The 21,768-nt window shown below is 59.9% G+C and overlaps 1 protein-coding gene across 19 annotated transcripts in view; it reads left to right on the forward strand.

Annotated features, from left to right (window-relative positions):
* LOC308657559 (uncharacterized protein) overlaps positions 1-21,768 on the forward strand; it is a 62,814-nt gene that overhangs the window by 31,135 nt on the left and 9,911 nt on the right. For 12 of the 19 annotated variants that reach the window (XR_014023973.1, XR_014023974.1, XR_014023975.1 and 9 more), the window contains 2 exons: positions 18,726-18,809; positions 20,702-20,763. Coding sequence is in view for 1 of the 19 variants with exons in the window: in XM_081309354.1 (XP_081165480.1) it covers positions 7,819-7,982; positions 18,726-18,809; positions 20,019-20,244; positions 20,702-20,763 (536 nt within the window). In the remaining 18 variants the exon portion in view is untranslated. Of the gene's footprint in view, positions 1-3,403; positions 5,012-7,156; positions 7,983-18,725; positions 18,810-20,018; positions 20,245-20,701; positions 20,764-21,768 lie in introns of those variants that run through there. The other 7 variants (XR_014023972.1, XR_014023981.1, XR_014023984.1 and 4 more) reach the window with 5 other exon arrangements.

The raw sequence follows: 21,768 nt of genomic DNA on the forward strand, positions 1-21,768 counted from the left end.
GCTCCCTGAGCTTCCATCTAGCCCTGCCCAGCTCACCATGCAACCCTGGTCAGGTCAGGTCACCTCCCTGGACCTGTGCCCTGAGTACTAAAGCAGGAACAAGGACAATAATGACCAATCTCAGAGACTTCAGACAACAGGATTTCCATAAGTCCACATGTGGCCCATCGTGGAGAGGAATTAAATGGCTTCTACTTTGGTCATTGTTGTAAATGACAGCCACTATAATTGTTAATGTGTTTGTTTATAATCATTCATTTGTGTTATAATATGATGTTCTGAGTACAGAGTTCCCAGTTTTCTTTTCCCCCCGGAACGGCACCAACAAGTTTCCAGCCCTGCCTCCAGGTGGACCTGGATGGTATTTGCAAGGTAGACTGGCCAAAGCCAGCTCTTCCCTTGTCCCAGGGACTTGGTGTGAACGGGACAACCTGAATGCATCCTGTACCTCCTATTAGGTACAGGAGATGAGTCCAGGGTCCACTTGGGGACCAAGGATGTGCTGAGGAGGAAGCACCCCTTCTCTTCCGAGAGCCTCATTAGGAGTGGCACTTCGGGGGCTGGCCCTGTGTCTGACCTTTGCTCCCCATGGGGGTCCAGAGTGGCCCATCAGTGGCCAGTGGCCTTGCTAGAAATGCAGGTGGTGATTTGGTGGGAGCTTCGCCACCTGAAGAGCTAATTGTTCCTTGGCCAGGTACAGGAGGAGGCCTGCCAAATGGCTCACAGAGACCCAGAGAGATTGTCCTTTCTCCGAATATTTTGCCGGAGCATGAAGGAACCCTGAACAGCACTGGCAGTGCTTTCCGATGTTACCAAGCCGAGGAGGGAGGACAGCAACAATTGTCACCCAGCAGAGACAATGGCTCTTTTATGTGGAATATTTATTTTCGGGGTGACCAGTATTCTGTCAGCCGGGATGGCTGTTGAGCTGCAGTGTCTGGGTATTGCAGGCCCTGGCTGGAGAGTCAGGGGCAGAGATTTAAAGAAGGAAAAAGAAAGTCTTCTGACCTGTGGCTCTTGGGCCGACTCAGGAGACACATCCGGCTGTCTTTGTTGAGTGCAGTTTAAACTTTCACGAGTTTATTTTTTTTCTTCTGTGATTTCTTCTTAGAGGCGACAGGGGCGCATTCGCCAGCTCTGGAGAGGTGGCCAGGTTGCACATTGTGAGCCGGATGAGGCCTCCCTCCGGCCAGGCCCAGGTCAGCCTTTGTCTCCTGGCTGGGTTGCAGCATGGAAGGGGGACAAATGGGGACAGGAGGAGAAAGGGAGGTCCCCAGAGGGTGCCAGAGGGTGCCGGAGAGGCCTTCCAGTGAGCGATCGGGCCCCTAGCTGTGGGTTCCAGCCTCACCTCCCTCTCCTGAACCCTGCTCTCAGATGAACTTGAGAGTGGCCTGTAGGCCGTGAGGAGTTTGAATGGACTGGAGAGCCGCACACAGGCCCTCAAACACCCACCCTGGCTGCAGCGGACGTTTTTGTGATGCACCACAAACCCAGCCCAGGGGGAGCACCTCTGAGTATTTTCTAATTTCATAGAGTTTGCAGAGTCCCCACCTGAGGCCTGCACCAACCACGCTGTGGGCACAGGGAAGAGTTCGGGAGCCCAAGCTCACCTGGGGACCTACGGAGAAGCTGAGGCGGGGGACAGGACATTAGGAGTGCCAGGTCCACAGCCCTCGGGTCTGCCCCAGTGCCAGGGCCCTTTAGCTCTGGGAACCATCAGTCTGCTGACTGGCGACACCTGCCACCTTAGGTGGTCCTCTGGATGCCTCCAAGGAGCCAGAGCAGGAGGACAGACGGGGAGTTGTTCCATCGTCACCCAAGGTTTTGCTGGTATTGATAACATTTGTCTTCAAAACGAGGTTTTATTTTTTAAAAACTGCTGTTGTATCTTTTTATTTTTGTTGCTAGAACCTCTTAGCCGAGCCGGTTGCACTCTCTGCGTTAAGTTGCCCACAGATTGCTGCCACGGGAGTGCTGTCTATTTTGGGTGGTGTCCAGACAGGCTTTGAGGCCACAGTAGAAATGGTAAAATTGAAATAATGAAAAAAGAAAGAAACCCTCTGTCCCACAGGTCTCTGTTCACTTGGTGAGGGCGCTCGAGCACAGAACCCAGCCCTGTCTGGTCCAGTTTTGGGGTGGCAGACTTCTGGTGGAGTCTGGATTCCAGATCTCAGCTGCCCCTGGGGCTCAGATACTCACATGCACCAATGTCCTGGACTCACTGTCCAGTGGCTGGGAGGGTTTGTGACGAGAGACGTTACCAGCAGAGGCCACGATTAGTGTTGTGCAATAAGACTGGTAGTTGTGGTTGTAAAACGTGCCCAAGAGGGCGAAGTAAATTCATAAACTTTATGTGTGTATATATATATATATATATATACATACATATATCTATATTCCGATAGAAATTTTGCTCAAGGTCAGAGAAGACCTTGACTCCTGTCTTGCTGGCTAGAGCCAGGCTGGGTTTTCCCGTGAGCCACGCTCTATAATGCTGGAGTTCAGCGGGCAGGAAGAGCCTTTAGCTGAAATATTTACCTGCTGATTTGGGGTCTCTTAAATTTGGAATTGCCTTTCATGTGTTTAAGAGAGAGATTTACATCCAATCAGACTTTTATAATAACATTTTAAATTATAATAGAACCAGGGTGTCTGGCTGCAGGTTCCCGTATGTTTCAACAGTAAGGGAAGCTGGTGAATCCCTGGGTCGTGCCCAGACCTGCCTGTTGGGGGCCGTGGATGTCACCTGTGGTGTCCCCTCCACCAGCCCCCAGAAGGGCTTGTTGATAGGCTTCTGACCCAGCACCGTGCTGAGGCTGCCAAACCCTAAGGCATGCACTTCCCTCCAAGAAGGGCCACTGCCCTCCTCCAGGTGCCTATGTCCTGAGCCCATGATGGCCCGGGGCCTGCCTGGTGTGCAGTGGGCTGGAGGCCGGCATCTCTGGGCACAGCAGTGGCTCTTCTAGTCAAGGTGACACTGCAGGGCCTAGCCCTCCTGCAGCTGGGACCCAGGTTCGCCTGCTCTCCTTCTAAATGGCCACCAGGCCTTCAGTGGCTCCCCTGTGGTGCTGGCCGGCAGGGCAGGCCTCACTGCACGGCCCACAACACAGAGCATTGAGACCCTTCTTCTCCTGGGGCCAGGCTCTTGGCAGCCATGCCAAGCCGTTGTTGGCATGGATTCCCGGCGCTCCTGGTTGAGCGCATGGCATCGGAATCCTACCTGCTTTGTCTCTGGCGTCAGCTGGCAGGCGGTCACGTGGCGTGTGCGTGAGACCAAGGCTGAGGACGGCAGGACTCCTCGGCTGCTCCCTTCTCTCTCACTGCTCCACCCACCCCTTGGCTCTGAGCAGGCGGAGACACAGTGCCGGCCCGGGGGCCCCTGCCCAAGGGGCCGATGGGTGTTTCCCGTGTCGTGCTGCTCTTTTCCTGGAGTCCTTGTGGACACACAGTCCTTCACTGTGTCCAGGAGTCAGGCTCAGACTCTGGGCGTGGGCCTCTGCAGGCAGCAGCCCAGGTGGCCCTTGGCATTGCTGGAACTTGGCCTTGCTGGGCCGGACTCCTGCCGAGGGTTTGGCACAGCCTGCAGCCTTCCCCAGGCCCTCCCAGGTGACCAGAGCTGGTGTCACATTAGGGGCCACAGGGGAGACTGGACGGATGGGGCGGCCAGGTGGAGCCAGACTTGTGTCTGATGGAATGGGCGGCAGAGTCTGATGAACTTCAGTAGAAGTGCCCACGTTCAAACCTAAGCATGTGGAGCCAGGTCACAGGGCAGGGGCACAGAAACATGTCCTGGTGGTGGCAAGCATCGACTCTGGTGACACCAAAGGATACTGATAGATGGAGAGGGCAGGGGGAATGAGCGGAGGCTCCAGCCCTGATGCCCTCTTTTCCTGTCCACCTGCCTGGATGCCACAAGGACCCTTGGCCCTCCTGGGCCTCAAGGCAGCTGAGAGAGTGCCCATGGGGTGCCAGGCGCCGTGCTCAGACTCCGCTTCATCCTGGCACCCTAGCAGCCCACCCTGGTGGGAATGGTTGTCCCCTCCTTATGTGGCTGGGAAACTGAGGCTGGGGAAAGATGGATGACTTGCTGACCTGCCACGGTCAGTTGGCTAGGTGGACACGAGGCTGGATTCAAATCCCTGGCCTGGACTCCTGGCCAGGACAGCACCTACAGCCACAGGTGTCAGATGGTTCGCTGCACGGCTCTGAGTGGCAGCTCCCGGGTGGTGGCCCCTGGCCTCCCCTTAAGGGAAGCAGCCAAGGTGCTAGCCACAGCCTGCTCCTCTGCAGAGCTGGGTGTGGGAACAATGTGGCCTCTATCCTCCAGCAAGCCAGGCCGCCTGGACTTGGGCCCCTTGGAATGGCCCAGCCAGGCAGGCGCTGCAACATGGCGCCCAGGCCATGCTGCCTGTCCAAGGGGCTGGCGGGCGCCGGGGCTGGGCCTGGGCCGGGCCGCTCCCGGCGTCCTCCTCGGGCGGCTCCTGAGTGGCCAGACGCTGTGGCGTCCTCCTCCCTCTCCCCCTGGGCTAGCCTCCTCCTTTTTTGGTGGTGGGTTTGGGGACCCGGCCCACCCGCTTCTGCCACGTCTGCCACCCTCCCGCACCCATGAGCATCTTTCGAAAATTCCCGGTGGGCGGGGCCGAGCCGCAGCGGCCGCCTCTGGCCCCCCCTCCCCGGGCAGCCAGTGCCAGAGGAGAGCGGGAGACAAAAGTAGCGTTCTCCTCGTCCTCCTGGGCGGCAGCAGGGCTTCCCCCAGCGCCACCCGCTCCTGGCAGCCCTGCCCCCGGGTGCCGGAGGGGCCGAGGCCCAGGCCAGGACCGAGGGGCCGATGGATGGTGGGCGGCCAGAGCCCAGGAGGCCCGAGGGCCTGTCGGACGGGGCTGGCACCTGGGGACAGCCTGCTGGCCAGCAGGACCCACCCTCTTCCCCTGCCCGAGTGACCGGCTGGGGCAGGGGACATCATTTTCATTTCCTGGCTCTTGGGAAAGCGCCTCTGTCCTCTTGCACCTCGGTAAGTCACCTTCTCCCTTCTGCTGGAGCCGAGCCGAGGGCCCTGCCATCTTGTGTTCCCCTGCCCGCTCTGTCCCTCCCCTCTAATTGGCTTATCCAAAGCCCCAGATTCTCTCTCACCCCCCCATCCTGAGTGAAGCAGGCCCTGCCAAAAGCTGCGGGGAAGAGGCAGGAGCCAAGCCCATTTATTTTTAAGATCCAAAGCTACAGGCTTTAGAATTCATCATAAAAATGAATGTTGTTATTTCACAGTGGCCGCGTGTTCAGTGACAATCTGAAGGAGTGCTGCGGGAGGCACGGAGGGCTGACTGACCCTCTCTTGCCCGGGGGTGTCGCTTTGTTGCGGGGGTCTCATCATTATTGTTATTTTGACGTTTGGCGGTGCCAGGAGGAGTAGAAGGAAAAACAGCAGACCCGTCCTGACTCCTCCCAGCAACCTCCTCGCGGCAGGGCCAGGCTGGCACCCGGGAGGGAGGACTCTGCGACCAGAAACAGAGCCCCTTTTATTTTGTCCCGCATCTCTAATGCCTCCGTTTCCACCGTTTCGGCATCTAGTTCTTTCCACCTCTCGTTTTATTTTATTTTTTGAAGAAAGAAAGAAGAGACCTTTTTTTGGCTCTCGGCTCAGTGTGGGAAAAAATCTTTGAGGTTGTTTTGAACTTGGCATTTTAAGCACTTATTTAAGTTTGGGGTTTGCCCCTCACAGTGCTGCGCCTGGCTCATAGGGCTGGGCAAAGGGTGCACGTGGGCACCATCCACCTTCAGAGAGCCCCTGGGAGGTCCCAAGGCCTGCCCTGGCCCGTCCTGGGGTCCCACCTGCAGAGCTGTGCCAGGCCATCCAGAGCCAGAAGTGGTGCCTGTGGGGCCAAGAGTCCCTTGAAGACCTCTGTATGCCTTCTGCTCCGATGTCCGTGGGCTGTGTAGGTGGGTGCTTGAGCTTGGTCCCCGGCCCTTCAGGGTGCCGAGCCTCTGTACAGAGAGGTGGGCTCTGCAGGGCCACTCCACCCTCACCCCACCCCCTGGCAGATTGACAAAAGCATCCTTGACGCGGTCTGGCTTCCCACATTTGAGAGTAGCTGGGGTCTTGATTTATGGGAAATGGAAAATCAGACCCAGAAAGTTCTGAATCACACAAAGAGGAAAATTCCCACGTAAATATATCTTTGTTTTCTTAGAGTGGAGGTGTGTGGGCCGTGGGTGTCCTGGCCTCGTTCTGAGCATCGGCCAGAACACACCACCAAACAGGAAAACGGACTAGCTCACGAGAGGGGTATCGGCAGCTGCTTTTGTTCTTAGATTAGCAGCAGTCGATACGGGAGGATTTGGGGCTGCAGAGACAGGCATATAGAGCCGAGATAATTAAAACATTTTCATGATTGTGACAGCCACATTCTGCTGCTGCAAGCTGGAGGATCCATTCCACCCAAATATTTAGCAAGCTTCGAATAAAACACTGGTGGCAAAATAAAAGTAATAGGAGAAAACAGGGTAGTGTATTTTAAAGGCGAAGGAGTTGAGAAGATAGGCAGAGGGAAGGGGAGTTCAGCACTTTTAAAGAATGGAAGTGTCTTCCTAGCGGCCCCCTCCTCCTCCCCTTGTTTTTGTTTTTTAGGTTTTGAGGGTTTTGTTTTTGTTTTTGTTTTGTTTTTTCGGTATAATTAACGCAGGTACAAATATAGGTACCTTTAATCCTAAACTCTGAAATGACACGTGATAAATTTTACTGAGCATTAATTCATCTTTTTGGACAAGATAGAGGCAAGCAGCAAAAAAAAAAATTTTTATTAACTTACATTAATGAGCATTTTCATTCTAAGTCAGTATTTCCACTGATTTTTTTTCATCTAGTGCTTTTTGTGTGTATGGATCACACAGGTTCCTGGTGCACCTTAGCCCCCTGAGGTGGTTGTATGTGAACAGCTGTCATTAAGCATCTCTCCTGGTGAGCCCCCAACACCCCCTCCAAGTCAGCTAAATACTGTAGATGTTGTTTAAAAAAATGGGCAGGATCTCGGCCTCCACCAGAGCATCCAGTGTTTCTCCGAAGTTTTTTTTTTTTTTTTTTTTGAAGAAAGTACCACGCATCACATCATTGCTTCTATATAAATTCCACTATAGACTGAAATTATACATTCTCGCAGCACAGATGGGCTGGTCTGTCATTACGACTGCCTGGTACTTGTTGGAACACACAGCATATTTCAATTGTGGAGTCGACAATTTCGAAGAACTGAGGTCAAAATAAACAAGTTGCATTTGTGTACGGAAACAAACTTACGCCGTGAGCCCATCGCCTGGGACCCTCAGCAAGTATCAGCCATCACCTCCATTAAATTGTAATTTAATTTTTGATCTTTGTTTTTAAGACTTCAATTGCCCTATGTCAGAGGACCTTAGATGTTTTAATTAGTTACCAATTTCTTATCTTGTTTTGCTATATAAACAGTGTAGGGCACTAGACTTAGACTTTTGGGCTGTGGGACTTTTGCTTTTCGTAGCTTAATCTGTAAGAAAGAGGCGCAGTCACTGACTCTTCTGCCTTGACTTGTGACTATTTTGAGCCTTTATGAAAAATCAGATGGTAAATATTTTGGACTGTCTAAAGGTACATTTAAATCCAAACTTTAAAACTAATTCAGCAGGTAGGCTACATAGAGGAGCTGTAAACTTAAAAAAAATATTATCTCCCCAAGATAACAAGGTACAGAATTTACGGGTCCGTATCAGCACCCTCGAGGGCCGAGCAGTTTTATAGCCCCAATAATTTGCGAAGGATGATAACTGTTTATTTTGTGAAATTTGAACATCATGATGTCATCAGCTCTGAAACCTCGATGGTTTCCCTTCCCACGTTTAAAACATCTGCCTCCCGTTTCCAGAATCTGGGTTCACACCCTGCAGTTCCTCATGCGGAGAAGGTCCGTCCTGCCTTGGGAGCGCTGGGGAGGTGCCTGTGGGGGTCAGCCCAGCCGGTAAGGGAAGTGTGTCCCTCGTGCCTGTTGGTGGAGGTGCTGGGGAGTGACTGGGGGCCGTGTCCAGCAGCTCTGTGGTCTGGCTTTGAACCATTTCACCTTCTGCGTTGTCCCTCAGCTTGTGGACTGTGCTGGGAATGAGAGGACCACGGTCCTCTCGGGGTGTGCGAGACATGAGGCTCCTGCTCAGCACTGGGCGGGGGGGGTACATAGTCGCTGGTAATGCTGGTAACAGGGACATGAGGCTTCGGCCCTGTTCCCCTGGAGCCATCTGTGCCTCTGGCTGTGTTGATCAAGGACAAATCATTTCACCTCTGTATGCCTCGGTTTACTTGTCTGTGAAAGGGGGACAGTAAGTGCTGACTTAGGGACACCCGGAAAGCCCGGTTCACAGGGGGCATCCGTAGGGCTGTTAGGTCCTCCATGTGCCGTGGAGCCCTGGGGCGTGCCTGCTAGAGGCCTCCCCATCTCTTCCACCTGCAAAGGTGGCCCCTGGAGAGGCTCTGGCTCCCGAGGTCAGCGGTGACAGGCTGGGGTTCCAGCTGCCCTGCCTTCCTCCAGGCCCTGGTGTGCTCTGATGTGCACTCGCCGATGCCAGGTGCTACACGGGCTCAGGGGTGTGGATGTGCCTAGGGCCTTTGCCTGAGGTGGGTGCACAGAGGTGTGCAGGTAAGGGGCACACGTGTGCTATGTCCCCAGTTCCCCCATGGGCCCCTGGCAGGAGGGCAGGGGGCTGTAGGACTGTGTCCTGGGGGCCTGGACAGGTCATTCCCCAGCCCAGAGCCAGCCCCAGGCAGTCCAGGTGCAGTGCTGCTCAGAGGTGCTGCTGTGAGGGAGGCCCTGGCCAGGCCTGCTGTGCCTGCTGCCCGCTGCCGTCTGTCCTGCGCGGCCATTTGCAGGCTGCGGGCGGGTATGGGACTCAGGCAGAGGAGAGGAAATGGCGGCTGGTGGTGAGCTGGCCTCCTCCTCCTCCCCCCTGGGGGCCGGGGGCCATGTGTGCCATGTGTGCTGGGCCATGGCTGCTGCGGTGGTGCCCACTCACCCTCCAGCGAGCAGCCTCGACACTGTCATGACTGCGGGCCTCGGCTCTCTGGCCCTCCAAATGGGGTCATGGGTTGGTCTCGGTGCCCAGAGCGGACGCAGCTGAGCTCTGTGGAGGCCCCAGGCTCGTGCCTTTCCCTCCAGTGACTGTGGGGAGAACAGGAGGCCTGGGCACCCTGGGCTCCTTCCCGGTGCAGCCACTGTGTCGCCCTCTGGCAAGGGAGGGGCTGCACCCTGCCCACAGGTTTCTCACGGAGTGATGGCACCCTGGTGGCTGGGGGTGGCTGTGGATGGCTGTGGATGGACCCTGGGCGAGGGTCCTGGCCTTGGGCCACGTGACTCGGGGCTTTGCATCTGAGGCAGGCAGGATGTGGCGTGTGGCCTGGGCCTGCCACTGCAGACCCCTAAGGGATCGGGCGGGGGTGCCAGGAGGCAGCCAGCGAGCGAGGGAGCCTCTGCCCCAGTTTCCTGGGCGCTCAGCCCTGCCCTGGATTCCTGGGGTGGGAGTGCCCACACTTCCGGCCCAGACGTGTGGAGGGACCCTGGGATCCACTGTTCCCGCCCCGCCAGGACACCAGGTCCCACCTGGGTCCAGTGTTTGAGGCCTGGAGGAGCCTCCCCACCCCACCCACCGGACTCAGGCACATGTGACCTGCAGTGGACGCCCTGCAGAGCCCACCGCAGCCTCGTTTGGAGTCCTCTGTGGTGTGGAGGTGGCGTGAATGTACAAACAGTAGGTCGCTCCACACCCGCACCTTGGAGACGAACCACAAAGGTCACAGGCCTCTATCCTGGCACTCTGGCACCTGGGGACGTCTGCCCCAAGATGTGCTGCCCTGTGTGCCAGCCTGCAGGTGCCAGGACAGGAAGGGCACGGCCACCACAGTCAGCACCAGCTGCTAGGAAATGGTGAACCATCTGGGCAGGACCAGGCCGAGGTGTGGGGTGGCAGGAAGGCCCAGTGGAGAGAGTTGGGTCCACGTGTGGGCTTCTCCCGGGGCCTCCTGGGCTTGTGGAGCGTGGCGAACGGGCCTCGGCTCCAGGTACTTTTTTTTTTTTTTTTAAGAGAGAGTGAGCGAGAGAGAGAGAATTTTTTGATATTTATTCTTTAGTTCTCGGCGGACACAACATCTTTATTTGTATGTGGTGCTGAGGATGGAACCCAGTGCCCCGCGCATGCCAGGCGAGCGTGCCACCGCTTGAGCCACATCCCCAGCCCATCCGGGTACTTCTTTAAAATGATTTATTTTACAATTGGATCTGCCCGATTCCACTCCACGTCAACACCGTCAGAGCCCGCGGGTGCTGGCGCCGAGTCCCGCTAGAGCACAGGCCCTTCATGGTCTCTGCCCAGTGAAAGTTCCAGTCCAGTGGGACTGGGCTAAGCTTTCCGTATGACCAAACGAGGCCCAGAGAGGCCGAGGAACTCCTCTGTCCCCCAGCAGCGGGTGGCAGAGGGCCCCCTGGCCAGGTGCCTGTGGCCGTGCGGAGCAGCTCCGCGTGGGATGCCTGCTGCTTTCCAGCCTCTCTCAGATGCTGACCTTGGTCAGTTCTCCCCAGATGCCCAGTGCCAGGGGGCCCTTTCCTTTGGCCTGGAGCTCTTCTTCCCCACGGAGAAGAGGACTTGTCCTGGGGCCCTGTGTCACACGGTTCTGGGTGCTGAGGACCTTTCCGTGGCTGGGCTGCCGTGCCCTCAGGGCCTAGGGCCTGATAGCGTGGGCCAGTGACACTCCAGGATACCCCGTGGCTGGCTTTGGGACCCCAGGCCTTCACAGTCAGGTGTGCTGGTGGGCTGTGGTCACACGCAGGTGGCAGCAGGTGACGGGCGGGAGGGAGTTGCAGGGTCACCTGGAGTCAGTGTTCCTGGGGCCCTGAGGTGGGGGCTTATGTGACTGTGTGCCTGAGTGCCAGGTGTCAGGCCAGGCGGGCTCTGTGACACGAGGGCGAACAGGGCAGCAGCAAGGGACGCCGGGAAACCCCACCCCACCCAAGCTGCAGGACGCCTGTCCCTGAGTCCCCGGGCTCCCTTGCTTGCATTCTCTGGGCACTTGCGGTGCCAGGCCTGCCGTGGCTATGGCAGGAGGCTGGACGGCGCCCTGAGGAATGGATAGAGCAGGCCACGCAGGATGCGGGGCTCTTAGATGGAGGGGCACCGCCACCCGAGGCCCGTCACCACACCACTCGCAGCTCCAGGCATGGCGCCACCCTGAGAGGCGGGTTCCATGTCATCAGCAAACACCGTGCCCTCAGGAGGACAGGCTGAAGTTGAGGAGACGCCGGCAGGAGCCAGGTCAGCCGAGTGAGGCTCCAGACAGGGACGTGGAGCACCTGAGGACCCCGGGAGGCCTCTTGGAGGAGGTGGACTCAGCCCCGGCTCTTTCCCAAAGCTGACCGCCAGGGCTGTGGCTGCAGGGCCCCAAGTCCAACCCTCAGGCCTGCCACGTCCCAGGGCCCCCCACCAGGTGCCGCCCCACGCCAGCCCTGAGTAGGATACATCTGCTGCAGCAGCCCGCCAGAGCCCCACCTCCTGTCCCCATCCCCATGGAAACCACGGGGGCGGGCTGCATCGGGCCTGCTGGCTGGTTCCCATTAGAGCGTCCTGCTTTCCTGGAGCCTTGCCCCTGGGTTCAGGGCTGCCCCTGGGGGTTTCTAACCACATCAACTGAATACTAGTCTGTGCCAGGGAACCCAGGGTCCAGGACCCTCCTCACTGGCCAGCCTCCCCCAGAGGAGTCTGATGGGCTGCAGCCTCCCATGCCCTGTACTAGAGCAGCCTAGACCTCTGTCCCTCACGGCTGGTCTTCGGCAGACCAGCAGCTGCTAGGGTCACACTGTTGTGGACCGAGGCCTGGATCCTGGGCGCCCATCCCAGCCATAGCATCCCAGGGGAACTTGGACAACCCCCTTCCTTTTTCTAGGCCTCAGCTTACCCATCAGGAGAGTGGAACGGTTTCTTGAAAGAAAGGAGAACGTGGAGCTGCACCCTTGCCAGCCCCCGCCCAGTTCTCAGGAGGGGCCATGTGTGTCTGGGGAGGAGTTGTGGACTCTGCCTGAGACGGGTGTCGAGGCTGAGCCCCTGGTGCGTGCCATGGCAGGCCTGGCTCTGCGGGCAGTCAGGCTCTGCATCTGCTTGGCATCTGTGGCGGGGCGTGAACACTGTGAGTGGAGACTGCGCCTGTGCTGACCACGGAGCCCGAGTCTGCAGACAGGCTGGCCTAAGAGGTCTCCCGAGGTCAGAAACCTGGGCAGAGACTGAGGTCCAGCTGGGGAGCCAAGGAAGTGCTGCTCGTGGCTGGCTCCAGAACCCAGCGGGGGTGCCTGGGGCTTGGTCACGGCTGCTACCCGTGCCACATGCTGGAGGCAGGTCACCCTCCTCCGACTCCAGGAGGTGGAAGCACTGCAGAGGTGGGTGTTGGCACTGGTCCCTGGGGACTTCTGCCCAGCCTTCAAATGGCCGGTGTGTCTTCTCCCACAGAATCTGTTAGCTCCTGCCTGCTTATGGCCAAATGTCACAGCCGCTGGCCTCTGCCGAGTCCTGTGGTGCTAACCCCACACAGGGACACTTTTCAGCTCCCAGACGAGGAGCAGAGCCCTGGGCAGCGGGCCTCTCCACACCAGGGTGAGGTCTGTCCTGATTTAGGCGGTCTCTTTGCCTCTTGTGGCCTCAGTGGCCTCAGCTGTAAAGGGAGAGAGTGACCTTGGCTTCTGGGGTTTGTGTGAGAGCCAGAGGCAGGAGGGGCCAGGACTGGGGAATGGCAGGAGCCACCTCGAGACGGCCCCAGCACAGGATTCTGGTGGTGAGGAAGCAGGCCACATGTCCTGGGGCACCACAGGTCCATGGTGCCAAGGCAGGGACACCCGGAGCTGCTGCTGGAAGCAGCTGCCCGAGAGTGTCCCAGTGTCCCAGTAATCAAAGGCTGTTGTCCTTCGCCACTGCTAGGGCTGAGTCCACAGTGCCACCCCTGCCTCCTCCTGAGGCTACCCGGGTTTGCTGAGCCATTCCAGTGAGTTGAAGGGCCCTGGGACATTGTGATCCTAGCTCAGAGGCTTGTCAGTTTTCTTTGGTGGGGACGGTGGCGCCCTGATGCATGCTGGCACCACCACCCTGCCACATCCCCCCACCCTGCCACGTCCTCCCACCAGTGGAAGTGGCCAAGGGAGCTGGCACAGCAGCAGGCTGCGGGATCACGCAGGAGACTGGGCAACACAGGACATGAGGGACATTTCTCCAGGGAAGGGGAGGACAAGACAGAGGGCTTAAGTGCCCAGATGATCCACCGAGCGTGGCGCGGTGATTTACAGCAGGGTGGGCACTCTGCACTGGCCTCCGCCACCACCCCTCCCTCTCCATACCCTGTGCCCCAGAGACCCGCGTGGGGAAGGCTGCGTGGCTGACGGGCACGACCCAGCACCCTGGCTCTGTCTTGTCTCCTGGGGACGAGCCCTGAGCAGGTGCTGGGCAGAAGGCACAGTGAAGAGGACAGGACTCCTGTGTGCCCAGCTCTGACATCTGTCACCTGGGGGTCATCAGCCCCGTCCTGCAGATGGGGAAGCCGAGGACGTGTCTGAGGAGGAGCCTGAGCAGGCAGGCGGCTGTCCAGAGCCCTGGCCTTTGCCTTTGCCCACGACTGTGCCAGGGGCCTGGGGAGGGCAGGGCCCGGGGCAGCCCCCTAGAACCAGTGTCTCTGCAGAGCCCTGGTGGCAAGGGCCACAAGGCAGCCCTGTCCACCTCCCATCTCCCACCTGGACAAGGGCCCCAACCTGTTCCTGGCTGAAGGCCAGTCTCCTGCTGGCCCTCGAGGACCAGCCCTGTGCCCTCCATGGCCCCTCACCTGCTCTCCTGACCATGGCTGGGTCACCTCCTGGCCGCTCCCTGAGCCCCCACCCACCCACTGCCCTGGACCTATAGCTCTGAGTGGGGTGGCCGGTTCACCTGTGTGTCGCCCTGCAAGCAGCTCGGGCAGGAGGGCCAGCACCCCTCTGGGCCCTGGGGCCTGGCACTGGCCTGGCTGGGGAGGGCTCTGGAACATCTTGTGAGTGAATGAATTGGGAGGAGAGGCCACAGTGCCACCATCGTCTCCGTCCCCAGGACCTTCCTCCGGGGCTGACCGGGGCTCGTGACGCTGCGGCTCACTACAGGGAGCCACAGACAGGCTGAGCAGTCGTGGAGGGAGGATGTCCTGTGGCTGGGGGGACCCACAACGGTGTCTCTGGGGACTGGCGGTGGAAGCTTTGGAGTGTCCTGGGTCAGTGTGTAGCTGGAGGAACGTGGGAGGTCACGTGGCCTTTCCTCCTCACACCACTAGCAGGGAGCAAGCTGTGACCAGTCCTTGGACTGCCGTGTGGTCCTGCCTCCCCGCTGCGGCTCACGGCCCTCCGCTCGCAGAGGCCCTCTTGCGTCCTCCCTGCTCTAGCAGAGGTTGGTTCCTGACAGCCAGCCCCCTCCCTGGGGACCACAGCCCCTGGTCCCTTGCCTTCTGTCATTCCCTTTAGGGGTCTGTGCTCCACAGGGACCTGGCGTCTGGCGGCTGAGGTCCCGGTGGCTTGCGAAGGCTGTGTGAAGAGTGTACTCCTCACGGGCCAGGGCTGTGTGTTCTTGGGCCAGTCCCCCTCCTGCTCTGAGCCCCGGCTTCCCCATCTCCTCTGACCTCAGTGGGTCTCTGGAGAGTTCTTGGGTCCAGCTTGGAGCAGCTGCTTCAGGCCTGAACATGTTCCTGGCTTTGCCCTGAGACCCTGCCTGTGGGCTCCCTGGGGAGCAGAGGTATCTGCCCAGCACCTCTTCATACAGATGCAAAGACCTAGAAGCAGCCGCCCACTCTCCCAGGCAGTTGTGATACAGTGACCTGGTGGCACTCATGCAGCTGTCCAGCCTGGCACACTGGGCAGGCGGAGGAGGCGTGTCCGCGGGTGACGTTGCGCTGTGAGCCCGGCTGGGCAGAGGAGGCCCACGTTTGCTTCTGTTCCCCGCGTCTTGCTCATTGAGCACCCGTTCCTCCTGCCGTGAGGGGACGGCTGGAGCCGAGAGACCCAGGTGTCGCTGCGTGTTCTCCCCACAAGGAGAGCCATCGACAGAACGTGCAGAAGCTCATGGGGCTGGGCAGGGAGCCCCGTCCCCCGGGTGTGTTCTGCCCGGGAACCAGGAGCAGAGGCCACCCGGAGCTGAAGGCCAGCTTCGATGACCACAGAGCCCACCCTCGTTGGTCTCCTTCCTGTGGCTAGAATATTCGGAGTCAGGTCTGCATGTGACATCTCAAGAAAACAGGGCTGCGTTTCCCAGTTGCCTGAGAACCAGCTGTCATCTTGCCATCGCAGATGAGAACATCATTCGCGATGAGCTGAGCAGAGCGTTCTGGACGGGTGTGTGGCTGTCTGGCTGGGTTGGCCTCTCCCGAACCAACTGGCGGTCAGTGCAGTGCTGCAGGGGGCTGCCCCGAGTGAGAACCTACTGTGCGCCAGGCAGCTGCTGGGAATCCCACATGCCAGCGTCTCTCTGTCACCTCTGGATCTGTGCTGTGCTGCAGGTGTCAACAGCCCCTCCTGGATACACAGAATTGGGGCTCAGAGAGGCGGGGCCCAAAGGCCACACAGCCTGGAGGCTTCTGCTCGGCCTGCTGGGCTCCAGGTTCTGCGTCCTCTCAGAGGTCCCCTCAGGCTGACCCGGGGGCACTGCACTCCCCTCGCCTTGATACCATTGACTACTTGGTCCCCATCAAGCGGCTGAGCTGGGGACACGGCCCTGGTTTGTGTGTCTGCCGGACATGGGACCTGGGAGGGTGTGACCAGCCCATTCCTGACTTGGGACTTGCTCCCTGCAAGGCCCTGGGCATCTGGTACAGGGTCACCAAAGCTGGTCCCTGTCCATCCCGTGGCATTTGCCCATGTAAATCCAGGGTGCTCACGGGACTTACCTTGCAGGGACATTCCTGCTCCATGTGACCCCGGGGACACAGGCGTACCAGGCGAGACTGAGTCCTTGGGGTCTCTGCCCCATGGTCTGAGCTCGGCCAACATGGAGACCTGCCCCCACTCAGAGCCTCCCAGCCCCAGGGCCTGCCTCAGCAGAGTCCACCTGGCTGCTGCCTGCTGTCCTTGAGCCTGTGTCCCCAGAGGGCCTCGCAGCTCTCCTCAGACTCCTCCAGCCACGGGCCAGGCCAGAGTCCATCAGCCGTGTGAAAGAGGCTGGGGAGGAACTTCTGCAGGCACCAAGTCTGTGGTGACTTCTCATGTGTCCCCAAAGTGCCCCTGAGGGATTGGTGCCACTGACCACTGAGTCCCCCTGTGCCTGGGCATGGAGTGTGCTTCATTTCTGACCCTGTGTGTAAACCTAAGAAGGAGACATGTCCCATCTTATAGATGAAGAGACTGAAGTCCAGAGAGGGGAAGGGGCCGGTCCATCAGAGACCCGATGGGCCATGTTATAGATGGACCCTGTGGGCAGGGCCAAGGACCAGGCTGGGTTGAAGCTGGATGGGCCTCCAGGACTCTGCATGTCTGGTCTGCCAGATTCAGTGCCCACCTTGATGGGCCACAGACCATGAACGTGGTTGGACTGGCTCTGTCACACGAGTGACCACAGCATAGGGTGCAGGCTCTGAGAGCAGCTGCAGGAGGCTCAGAACCCTGAGGGGAGGTGCTCTCCCACCAGGTAGTGGAGGCTCCGGGGCCCAGTAACAACGTCCAACAACCCAGGAACCCAGCCCTGAAACTGGGCAGCGACAGGAGGACAGGTGAGGAAGGACAGGCAGGGCGCAAGATGGCATCCACCTGCCTGGACACTGTGGTCACTTGGCTTGCTGTGCATTGAGTTGTGGGGAGAGCAGGTGAAAGGACTGGAGTCTTTGGCTGTTGGGGACAGTCTGTCTGTGCACCTCTGAGGTTGGGGCCTGTCACAGTGCTCCACATCTGGGACCCAGACCCCTGCACTCCTGTGTCTCCAAGGGACAGTGCTAAGACCCCCAGAGCCACTGTCCCCTGCAGCCGTTGCCCCACAGCCTAGAGGTCCAACTGGGTCGAAGTACTTTAAGTCAGGCTGTTTCCACAAAGCGGGGCCTCGCTGCCGGCCCGGGGGTAGGTGCCCCCGTAAGCCCAGCAGGCCCTGTTCTGCCAGCCCTGGGTGGGGCCCCGAGCTGCTGTGCTGTTGGCTGCGGGGCGGGGGTGCCTCCCAGGTGGCACAGGTGCGGCAGCTGAGGTGAGCCACGTGGTCTCGCAGGGCTGGGGCGGGCAGCTGACCCGGGCTCCTTAAGTTGGGTGTCTGTTCTCCTGGGCCCCAAGGTAGGGGATTCGTTTTGGCCATGCCACAGGTAGGAGGGGAGGGGTGTCTGGCCATCAGGTATGGGCTGCGTGCCCTCAGGGCGGTCCCTACGTGGGCACCAGTTCCTCTCCTGTGAAGCAGGTGGCCAAGAGCTCCAGCTCAGAAGGGCCTGGGACTGACCACAGTAGGCCTGGACCCTCCTCCCGGCAGCCCTCGGGGGAGACAGCCTCTGAGGGTGGCCAGACCATGAGGCCTCTGCAGGGTGAGGAGAGGGCGGGGCTGGGGGCTTGCTGCACGTGCCAGCCCTGGTCCTCGGCCCAAGCGTGGGGAGCCCTCAGGGGGTCCCTCCAGCCTCTGGGGCTTCACGATTCCTCCCAATCCAACTCGAGGAGTCTGGGGACATTGCTCAGGAGGGTGGGGGGAGCTCGTGGGCACAGAGACCGGTGACCCCACCCCACCTGCTCAGTTCCTCTGGCAACCCTAGCCCTGTCGGCAGGAGAGTGGACCCCTGTCCCCAGGTGACAGGATTTAGGAAGGGTCAATGCTCCCGAGAGGACTGGCCACACCTTCTTGTAATCAGGGTCCATGAGCCTCTGCCCAGCTCAGAGGGGGAGAGAGAAGCAGCGGGCACCATCCAGAGGCCTCAGCCCAAGGTGTGCGGGCAGGGAGGGGCTCATGGCCTGGGCCTTGGTGTCTGGCCAGTCCTGGTCTGCTTCTTACTGGCTTATAGTGATCACTCAAGTGACCACTGGGAAAGACCCCAAGTCCCATTTCACTTCATAAGCCCCAAATATCAGGTATTCCCAGAGCGGGGAGCGCGTGGGGCACTTCTGTCAGGTGGGCGCCAGGTGCTGTGCTGGTCCAGGACACCTGGTTGTGTAAGTGAGGTCCCTGCCCCAGCGTTCCCAGGCTTGGGGAGGTGGCCAGGACAACGTGTGTGAGCTGATTTTGAGGGACCCATAGCCTACTGCTAGGGCTAGGAAGGTCCCTGACACAGGAGGGCTCCGCAGGAGGTGACCTAGAGGGTGGCTAGGAATTGGGCCTGTGATGGGGGAGAACTCCCAGCCACGGAGGGTGCCACGTGGAGCTGGAGTGAAGCAGGAGTGGTGTCCCTGAGCACCGCCCCAGAGTGACCGCTCAGCCAGGAGCAGGCACCCCCAGACCAATCCACCCCTTCCTCTGAGGCCAGGAGGGCCTACTGGTCCATGGCTGGGCTTCCAGGGGCCAGTTTCTGGGGTTTGCTGTGGAGTGTGGGTCAGGCAGGCCAAGGACAGGTCCAGCAGGGCTTTCCGTGGGGTCCTCCCTGCCAAGCTCCTAATCTCTGGGCCTCTGCACAGTCACAGCAGAGGGGGTGACTGAGCGGGGGCAGGACACCCAGCTGACCCTGCCCCAATCTTGTCTTAAGCCCCCAGACCTGCCAAGCTGACCCCTGGTCTCCTTGTGTCTTACAGAACGTGGCCTGTCCCGGAGAACCGCCCCGGAGGTCGGGAGCCCACTGAGGGCCGTGGAAGACGGTCCAGCCCCTCGTGGCCCAGGTAGCTGCATCTTGGCCCCAGGCCGGGCGGGGAGGGGCGTACTCTGGCTAGAAGCTGCCCGGGAGTGGGCGCCCTGGTAGAGAAGGGACTCCAGCCCCAGCCCTGCCCTTGTGGCCCCCCCTTGCAACCAGGCCCACCTGCCAGAGTTCCCAGCAGGTGAGGGGACGTCCCCCCAGGACAGGAGTGAGGGGACAGTGCAAGGACACCCTGGCCTGCTGCGTGTCCGTCCTGTGGCCTGTGATACCCAGCCTGCCTCCTTGAAGCAGAGGGAATCGGGCAGGGACATGGGCCTGGGAGGACAGGGAGGCCGGGTTGTTGGTGCTGGCTCTACTGAGCTGTCCTGTGTGACCACCCCCTGCAGCCAGACACCCCGCCCACCTCCCAGTGTCCTGCGACCCGAGCCCCAGGTTCCCCTCCTGTAGGGTGGGCAGCCTGCCTCCTCCAGAGCTCTGGGGGTGCCAGCAAAGTGTCTGTGACCTCTGTGCAGAAGCCCAGGGAGCCACACGGTCCCTGCAGTCGGCACCAAGAGGTGTCAGGCGTTCATAACTCACGGAAAGCCACCCAGATATTTGGCCGGCCCTGGCTCTCTCCTGGCCTCCCCTCTCAGCTGACCTCAGCAGGTCTTGGTCCCTAGCTGTCCAGCCTGCTTCAGGAGCACGGCTTTGGGAGGAGAGGGGTGTGGAAGTCCCCTAGCCAGCAAGGACACAGGATGGTGGCCAGATGGGAAGTGGTAACCACTCGGAGGACTCAGGACCTGGGTGGCTCCCCTCGGTGGCCCTGGGTCCACTGCATGTCACCTGGACAGGGCAGGGGAGCCGCCTGCTGAGGGCCTGTGTTGGCCAGTTGCAGAGCTCAGGGTTCTCGGGCAGGCCCACCGCTCCCAGAGAGAGCTCCGCGCAGTCTGTCCTTACGGCCCCTCAGACCCAGGCTTGGCACCATGAGCCCTAGGGACCCATGGTGGTGGCTGGCCTGTGGGAGGGGCCTAAGCCACAGCACCACGGTCAGACCCCTTGGTCCTGTTCCCCGCCCACTTACTGCTCTGGGGTCTTGAGGGGTCACGGCCCTTCCCTGGGATTCTGATTTCTCCTTTGTGAAGAGGGAATCTGGACCTCTCCATCTCCCTCCAGAGGAAGAGAAAAGGGACCAGCTGTGGCCAGGCCAGCGCCCAGCCCCGCTCCAAGCTAGCCAGGCCTCCCCCACCTCTTGCAGAGCTGAAGCCTACACACCCTGCCTGCACCAGTCACACAGGAGGAAGGGAGTGGAGGGGTTCTTGCTGGACAGTTGGAACAACATGGACAAGGTAGGAAGACAGTGGACGACAGAGGACATCGGGACCAAGGGAAAACTGAAGGAAGGCCTAGAAATCTCCCTGTTGGTGGAGTTCAGCTCTGAGCTTCCTAGCAGCCAAAGCAAAGAGAGAAAGACATTCCTTGTTGTAAGTGACATTTGGGGAGGACTGACATCATGGTGGTGTTGAGAGGGAGCTGGCCGGTGCTGAGCTCCAGAGGCTAGCTCCAGAGTCCCACAGATCCAGCCCCGGCAGGGAAGAAGATCCACCCGGGGCAGCTCAGGCTCAGCTCCCAACCCTAGGACCTACACAGAGGGCCACACAGGCTTTGGCTCGGCCTGACTATGAACTTGCATCTCTTTGGTCCCCAAATTCACATCCTTGCAGCCGCACCCTGCTGCTGACTGGTGCATCTTAGGAAGGGGTGGACCCAGGAACCCATGTTTGAGTCCCTGTTTGGCCAAAGTCACGTAGACACGGTGGCTCCTGAGCTGTGCCGGGCCTCGTGGGGTTAGGGCAGAGAGGGCCAGGCGCAGGGTGCGCAGGAGGGAGGTCGCACACTCTGGGCTGCCCCAAGACTCATCCCACGTCTCTTTCTTTCCAGGTCTCAGCCCCTCTTCTGACCACTCCAGGTGAAGCCCGAGGCTGTCCACCTGTCCACCTCAGGTCAGTGCAGGACTTTGAATGTTGATGGAAATCAGGGTCCCCTCCACACCACTGCCTTTATCTGGGCAGTCCTGACACTGGACACCTCTGTGACACATGCGCATGCAGCCTCACGGGCCTGCAGGGATGCCAAGGGCGGGCCTTCTCGCCCATGGCAGGGTCTCACTGCTGGCTCCTGCCCGGCTCCTTCCCCTGGCCGCCCTCTCCGTAGCTGAGGGACCAGGGTCTCCAGGACTTTGAGGACTTTCCCAAGTTTCACCCAGGACTTTGGACTAGGACCATCTTCTAAGCCCTGGCCACTCTGAGGGCTCTGTAATGGCCAGGGTAGCCTGGGGCCGGTGACCACAGGGCAGTTGGCATTTCTGCAGTGTTGCTCAGGACTCAGTGGGCTAAGGTCCCCCTGCCACTTGGCTGCCTAGTGGCTGAGACTGGGGACCTGCCATGCTGAGAGGCTGCCCCGGTTGTGCCCACGCCAGCCCCTCCCTTGGGGAGCCGGCCCACAGGGGCAAGCCCTAGGCCTGCTTGGAGGATCCAGCCTCAGGGGAACCGGTGGCCACGTGGGTCAGGCCAGGGCTGGCCTCCTCACACCCCACAGGACCGTGACCGTGACTGCGTCTCCTGGGGGCTATGGGGAGGGTGCCAGGCTGCCCCACACAAGCTGGAGCAGTCCACCTGGGCCGGGACCCCGATGCCATCTGGGCCTCTGTGAACTCACGAGGCGGGTTTGCCCGCCAGGCCCTGCCGAAGCCGCCCCAGGCCTGTGTGTCTGAGCCGGGCCAGGCCACCAGCGGCAGCCTGAGGGGGCAGGATGCAGGGAGGAGGCCTGCTGTGTGGAGGGTGCGGGGGGTCTCTCCCCCTCCCCTGGGGGCACCTGCTCCTGCTGGCTGAGGACACCTCTCCATTGGCCTTGACACCCTCAAGATGGACTCACTGTCCCTGCCTGTCCTTCAGAGGCCAAGGCTCAGGAGGCGGGGAATAGCCAGCTCCCTTCTTGCCTGCAGCCCT

Source organism: Spermophilus citellus (genome assembly GCF_964194105.1).
Source record: "Spermophilus citellus genome assembly, chromosome: 10".
Taxonomy (NCBI): Eukaryota; Metazoa; Chordata; class Mammalia; order Rodentia; family Sciuridae; genus Spermophilus; species Spermophilus citellus.